The 7,298-nt window shown below is 41.8% G+C and overlaps 1 protein-coding gene across 2 annotated transcripts; it reads right to left on the reverse strand.

The window, feature by feature from the left end:
• Positions 1 to 1,489: 1,489 nt before the first annotated feature.
• Positions 1,490 to 6,010, reverse strand: sil1 (SIL1 nucleotide exchange factor). Of its 2 annotated transcripts, none has more exons than XM_021560827.3 (9): positions 4,918 to 6,010; positions 4,642 to 4,777; positions 4,421 to 4,529; positions 4,145 to 4,256; positions 3,827 to 4,009; positions 3,543 to 3,664; positions 3,320 to 3,416; positions 2,898 to 3,062; positions 1,490 to 2,808 (listed from the first exon to the last, which is right to left on the reverse strand). In XM_021560827.3, exons 1-9 carry the CDS (start codon positions 5,020 to 5,022, stop codon positions 2,440 to 2,442), a joined length of 1,398 nt encoding a protein of 465 aa, XP_021416502.1. In that variant the 5' UTR covers positions 5,023 to 6,010; the 3' UTR covers positions 1,490 to 2,439. The 2 variants fall into 2 exon arrangements, with proteins under 2 accessions (XP_021416502.1, XP_090054289.1); XM_090198163.1 differs by having other exon boundaries at positions 4,975 to 5,263.
• Between the last annotated feature and the right edge of the window lie 1,288 nt (positions 6,011 to 7,298).

Raw genomic sequence — 7,298 nt, forward strand, 5'->3', positions numbered from 1 at the left:
TGCATTGAATTTTAAATAAATCACAGTGTCACCAGCAAAGCACGCACATACCATAACATCTCCTCCTCCATGCTTCACGGTGGGAAATACACATGCGGATATCATCCGTTCACCCACACCGCGTCTCACAAAGACACAGCGGTTGGAACCAAAAATCTCTAATTTGGACCTCAGACCAAAGGACAAATTTCCACTGGTCTAATGTCCATTGCTCATGTTTCTTGGCCCAAGCAAGTCTCTTCTTATTGGTGCCCTATAGTAGTGGTTTCTTTTCAGCAATTTAACCACAAAGGCCTGATTCACAGAGTCTCTTCTGAACAGTTGAGATGTGTCGGTTACTTGAACTCTGTGAAGCATTTATTTGGGCTGCAATTTCTGAGGCTGGTAACTCTAATGAACTTATCCTCTGCAGCAGAGACCCAGCAGACTCTGGGTCTTCCATTCCTGTCGCGGTCCTTACGAGAGCCAGTTTCAACATAGCGCTCGATGGTTTTTGCGACTGCACTTGAAGAAACTTTCAAAGTTCTTGACATTTTCTGAATTGACTGACCTTCATGTAATGATGACCTTCAAGTAATGATGGACTGTCGTTTCTCTTTGCTTATTTGAGCTCCACTTGCCATAATATGGACTTTTAACAAATAGGGCTATCTTCTGTTTTACCCCCCCCCCCCCCACCTTGTCACAACACAACCGATTGGCTCAAATGCATTAAGGAAAGAAATTCCACAAATTAACTTAGGGCGACACACCTGTTAATTGAAATGCATTCCAGGTGACTATCTCGTGAAGCTGGTTGAGAGAATGCCAAGAGTGTGCCAAGCTGTCAAGGTAAAGTGGCACCTTTGAAGAATCTCACATATGAAATAGATTGATTTGTTTAACAGTTTTTTGGTTACTGTCTTCACTATTATTCTACAATGTAGAAAATAGTAAAAATAACGAAAAAAACCCTGGCATGAGTAGGTGTGTCCAAACTTTTGACCGGTACTGTATGGAAGTATAAAGCACAAGGATATTTACCTTCTGTAAATACATTTGATAGGTATAACTGGAACAATTATATCCTACTATAGGCTATACATGTCCTGTTATGGGCTAAAGATGTAAGTATAAAGCACAAGGGTGAGATTATTTACTTACTGTAAATAGTTTCTGAAAGAGAATAATTCCTTATAGAATATCAAAGATTGATGCAGTCATTGAGCCACTTCAGTCACTAGCAAAAACTGGCAAAGTGGAGACAGACAAAACAGTAAGGTTGGGCATTACATGAATAAGAAAATATTAACCAGAAACATGTACAAATAAGATGGCGCAGGTGCACCTTGAATCAATGACACTGACCTCCCAACTTCACCACAGTTTTGGTGAGGCAACTTTGTTCTAAAAACAGATAAGGAGATGTGCCTCTTACACACCCATCGTATCTACTGACAGTGGCTAGATATTTTGTAGGGTTTGTACAAAAAAATGTTTTAAGTCTCAGTTAAAGGCAGATTATTAGCAGTGCCTTTACCCAATGGATTTATTCTTATCAAACAAGTACACAAAATACATAGTAAACACATAACTTAGACATCAGTTAAGACATTTCAAATCATTAGAATAAATTGTGTGTATTTGAAAGCTAGACTCAATATTATGCTCAATAATTCTCAGAGTTTCTGTTTACCATTTTACATTCAATCATGCTTTTTGGAATTGAAGTTGCCACATTTGAACCTTCTATTTTAAGCAGTTGATAGAACACATATCTTTTTGACAGGCTCAAACACAAGAAAGCCTTGGTCAAGCATGCAGGCATGTGTGAGGCACAAGAATTCTCTCTGGATGCCTTTCCTTCCTGCCGGAATGATGCAGTGCAATGAAGAGTATCACTGACTGGACATTGGCTTTCCAAATCAGTGGAAACCCTTAAACTAATAAAATAACGAAACATGAACCTGTAGTCTCTCATGAAACCCCATAGGGAAGTATGGAAATAGCTCCGATTTCATTACTGCTTACAGCAGGCACTGACTAGGCACACTAGTATCACAGTGGACAATCCACTAACAAGATAGATGGAGCACACTGAACAAGGAACACAAATGCCATATAAGGAGAAATACTGTCTTTTAGCCCAGCTGAATGCATTCCTCAGGGAGGACTGGAAAGCCTTATTTTGAGACACAAGCCAAGGCATGATGCATCACAGATGCAGAAAAAAAGGTGTAAGGAAGGCTAAGCAACCGAAAGGCAACCTTGTGATTTGCAAATGTGTGAACTAGAAGCACAAGCATTTCGCTACGCTCGCATTAACATCTGCTAACCATGTGTATGTGACAAATAAAATTTGATTTGACCCTATCACACAGCCGCAAAACTCGAACGCATTTCTGTAATCCTACATTCTCGTTTTTTTAATTGTCCTTTGATAAGGGTTTTCACCCAGCCCTATACTTGTTTCAGTTTCAGCACCACTGTCTCCAACAGAGCCAGGATCTCCCCAAAGTATCCATCCTCGTCACCGAGGACCTGCTCTGTGAGCACCAGCTCCTGGTACTGCTCCTGTAGGGCGCTGAGGGAGGAAGACAGGGCGTAATCCTTTCGATACTGAGTCTGGCAGTGAGGCATCATGGCCAGGATAGTTCTCAGGGCCTTTTCCTTCCAGTCGTGCTCTGGGGAGGCCAACAGTTCAGGTACCAGACTGCACCAGCCTTGCTCTGCCAAAAGTGGCTGGAGGGAGACCTGCGCATACTGCCGCAAACGCTCATTGTGAGATGCATCTGGGATGGGGTCAAGTCCAGTCTGAGAGATCAGCTCCTAGAATAGAGAATGCCATTCATATACATTTGATTTCACAAGACTAGCCTTGTATTATTGGCAAGGTTTTCGTAAAGAGCACCCCTCACCTTTTCGTTGATCATATCATAGAGTATGGTTACAATCCTCACACGGACAGCCCCACCTCCAGATGCTCGGAAAATATCCCCCAACACTTGCAGCCCACCCAGCTTCAGGAAGTGGCTTTGGGCAAAGGGGCAGTGACGTAGCAAACAGGCCAGAGCAAACAACGCCTGTATACAGGCAAACATTAGCCTTAGTTAAGTGCCAGGAAGAGAATGATTATTTACAAGTGATTGTCAGAGCTAAATTCTGTTCAGATTCTAAAACGTATTTGTAGACAGATGTGATGAAACCTTGCAGCATTAAATTGAAAGCCATCGAGTGTCTCTGCTAAAGACGGGACTATTAATCCTGCTAGATATACTGGACTGATTCTAAAATAAAAATGTATTATGAGTGAATTTTATAATGTGGGAACAGGACTTGCCCTCTTTTTAACAGACATGGGTCGTGGAGTGGCAAGTAACATTAACAGCTTCTGAAGGGTACCACTTTCAACTGCCTCCACCTGCACCACCGGGTTACTACAAAGAAGACAGTGAATGATAATGTTACTGACCACATACACACAAATACAAACAAAAACAGGCTGTCTTTTGGCTGGTATTTAGAATTCGACAGTTGGAATGGGTTAATGAAGACTGCTATACCTTGATAGAGCTGATCCCAGAACGAAAGAAGCACTCTCTTGAAGTCGATAGTCTGTGCTGTTCAATGCATCAACCACAAGCTTCAACCCTCCCCTAGATGCCAGGTTATGTGCATTGTCCACCTGACAAGACATAACAAGAAAGGAAACCGTAATTATAACTCCATTACTAGAATCAAATGAAAGTTATTTTGTGTGTTTATGTTAACCTATGTAAAAGAGGTGTTGTTTCTCCTCCCCGACTATTAGTATATACAAAAACATCCCATGCTTGGGGGGCCTCACCTGATGAACAAGGTACTCTAAGTCATGTAGAGCTTTAACCTTCTCTTCCACAGTGGCGTTAGAGCTGTTGAATTGGGACACCAGTCTACTCATAATCTGGAAGTCTGACTCCATCAGCATGTCTAGCCTGACCATGTCTTTTTTCAGCTCATCCATGGTATGAAACTGGGCCCTGAGAGCCTCCTGAACACATACACACAGGTTTGGGACCAAGATAACAATCAAAGACAGATGGGATCACAGATGCATTAGGCTCTTATCACAGCCGCTTGTTTCCACTGTGGTAAGAAACTACAGATCCATCAAATCAGGGCAAACCGTCTCTTCTTTGTCACTGGTTTTGGGATCCACTCCTTCTTTGATATTTTTCAAAGCCTTCTTCAGCTCCACAGCACTGACAGATGGGCCCTGTGTGTTCTCCTTCCCCTGTCTGACTCACAGAGAGCAAAGACTGTAGTGAGTTTGATGTAATCTCAAGCAAACATAGTAGTGTGTGTGTGTGGCCATCTAACGTACAATAGCTATATGGCAACATTTTTAGATGGTGTTTCATATGGTTGATATACAAATTTCAATAGGATCCTCAACTCATACCTTTGTCCATCTATCTGGTATTTGAGAGTCTGGTGTTCCCCAAGTTTGACCTCCCTCTGTCCAGTCTGGAGGTTGAGCCTTACTTGAGAGCCCCTTGGGACCCCATGACCTGAACAATGCCAAAATTGTACAGTGAATACCTTTGATTCTGCCATAGACCTTAATCTCCAGTACACTACCATGTAATAAAGGCACATGTGCGTTTCTGCTTTAGCAATCACCTGGTTTGAGAGTCTTCCACTTATCTGTTGGATGGAACACATCCAAATCCTCAGAATCTCCCTCTTCCACGTGGGCATCCTCCTCACCCTCCAGGCTGGCCTCAGGGCTCTCCACAACAGTCAGAGCGGAGGGAGACTATAGGGCAACGGGTATTGTATCACTCTTGTACAGGCTTATCATAATCAGCTAGGCTACACAAACTGTTTTACATTGTATTTATTAAGTAGTATAACAATTAGTATAGGTCAATAATTATTTAATTCATCATTACTCACCTTTTCGCTGAGAACATGGACGAATTGACAAATGAATACTAAGAGCATGAGTGCTACCTTCAGTCTGGTAGATTGACGTCCTCTTCTCCGGCATCCGATCAACATACTGGCTGTAGGCTAGCTAACACAACTCATGTATTAGTGGCAATATTGATATGACACAGCAAAGGGTAACCAATACAATTCACGAGTACTTCGACGCACTGCACTATTTATTTACCCAACTGCACCATTCCAGATGTCAGCATGGACGTATAACGTTGATGCGCCCAGAGATACTTTTGAGGAGATGGGAAACTCTATTGGATTCGCATTAATGTCCATTTTGCACAATGCATTCTGGGACAAGGCAAGTAAATGGGAGTCAATTGGGTGCTAGCTCAAAAACCCAACATTAGCATGAATTTAGTGATCAAGAACTACAAAATTACAAGATTAGTCGACTCATACCCTGATTTTGAGAAGAGATTGCGAGACGATTGGCTTAACAACCAAGTGACGCAGGATGACAACGTAAACGCGATTGGTCGACAGTCTGCTTGGTGGGGCGGCTCCCATTCATTGTCCGATGGGATTCCTATCTTTCGCTAATATCTCACATACTTTTCAGTAACTAGACCACTCCCACAGTACTTGTCTAGTACTTGTCTTCACGACCGGGAGCCAATCATATTTAAAAGCATGTACCTTGTATTCAAATTATATGCAATCGGATTGGCTAATGGCGATCCCCCTTATGATCCCTGTGAAGCAATTACATTACATTTCTCATAGGGTTTTTTTCCTTTAGTCCGTCCTCGCTCCTCCGTGACCCGGAAACCGTGGTCGATGAGTGTTTCAAATTCCTTAGTTGGCAAATGTAGAAAGTCCTCCCCTCCTCGATAGTCGTCTGATGGCGAGGAAGCATAAGTGTATCCTATCTGGGGACGGGCTCTTTTCTCGCCACTTCGATACAAAGTGATTTTCGAAGTATCTTAGGAGAACATACTCAGTCCCCTAACTTGCTACGTTAATTGGCCTAACCTGTTGAGTAAATTGAGCAAATTTGATTGAGAAATGGCCATAGACATCCTATTGATGGTGCGTTCAAGACAACTGGGAACTCTGAAAAAAACGAGGTCATGACGTCATGGATCTTCAAGTCAGAAATTCAGAGCTCTTGAAAGATGCCAGAGTTTCTGACTTGGATTTTCGAGTTGGATGACAGTTCAAAAAGATTTTTCCCAGGCGGTACGAGTTTTATTTCAGAATTCCTGTTGTTTTGAATGCACTAAGGTCGAAAGTAAGAGATTTCCGAGTTCCCAGATGTTTTGAACATGGCATCAGAACTTGGAGAAAAAAATGAGGTTAAGTCATCATGTCAGTGCCCTTCAGATCAAAAAGTTGGAGCTCTAGAAAGATTTTATGTTATTTTAATGGACAAAGAATTTGCTTTTCTTTCAAAAACAAGGACATTTCTAACTGACCCCAAACTTTTGAAAGGTTGTGTATAAAAGAAAACCCTGAAATATCACATTTACATAAATATTCAGACCCTTTACTCAGTGCTTTGTTGAAGCACCGTAGACAGTGATTAGAGCCTTGAGTGTTCTTGACTATGACGCTACAAGCCAGAGTTGGGACCAAGTAATTGTTTTACAAGTCACAAGTAAGTCTCAAGTCTTAGCACTCAAGTCCCAAGTAAAGACAGGCAAGTCCGAGTCAAGTCTCAAGTCAAGACCGTCAAGTTTCAAGTCAAGTCTCAAGTCCTAAACTTTGAGTTTCGAGTCCTAAACAAGTCAATGTGCTCTTCACCTAATGTAATACCATATATTTTTAACAAGAGTAATAGTTAGTATATTACATTTACTCAAATCATGAATGCTTTTAAAAATGTCTATATTTTTATTACTTTCCAAATAAACTTTATATTTCCATGGAAATATATGGTAGTCATGAGAAAGACCACCCCAATAGTGATCGACTATCGAGGATCGCAATCGGGCGATGTAGGCTTGTACACACGCACACACATGCACACACACTCTCTCTCTCTCTGTGGTTACAGTAGACAAACATATGTCAATGGTTTTAGGAACAGCAGTAACATCAGGCAGGATTTAGGCTACCAACTGCTGTCGGCTATATTAGCCACGACTTAGCATTCTTTGTGCAGCTTCAAATGTCGAACAAAGTTGGAAATTGTCTGTAAATTTCTTCCCGCATGTTTTGCAAGTTGCAATCCATTTTTTGTTGATACAGCGTCGTCTTTACATCCGAAAATAATAATTTGGGGTATCATCTTTCCAAGGTCTTCATCTGAATTCCCCCCGCCGACGTTCCTCTGCACTGCCACGCACAACTTTTTCTCAGCTGGCACAATTTGATTGGCTGCTGTCCGA

Source organism: Oncorhynchus mykiss, chromosome 14, assembly GCF_057628025.1.
Source record: "Oncorhynchus mykiss isolate SJ-2025 chromosome 14, ASM5762802v1, whole genome shotgun sequence".
NCBI classification, from domain to species: domain Eukaryota; kingdom Metazoa; phylum Chordata; class Actinopteri; order Salmoniformes; family Salmonidae; genus Oncorhynchus; species Oncorhynchus mykiss.

What these genes read in the sequence shown, in the direction of transcription:
- sil1 (XM_021560827.3), bottom strand. Translation starts at nt 5,022, where the DNA reads ATGTTGATCGGATGCCGGAGAAGAGGACGTCAATCTACCAGACTGAAG. An exon ending in GTGGAAGACTCTCAAACCAG is followed by an intron (nt 4,530 to 4,641) that starts GTGATTGCTAAA and finishes GGCATTGTTCAG; the next exon opens with GTCATGGGGTCCCAAGGGGC. An exon ending in CCAGTGACAAAGAAGAGACG is followed by an intron (nt 4,010 to 4,144) that starts GTTTGCCCTGAT and finishes GTATGTGTTCAG; the next exon opens with GAGGCTCTCAGGGCCCAGTT.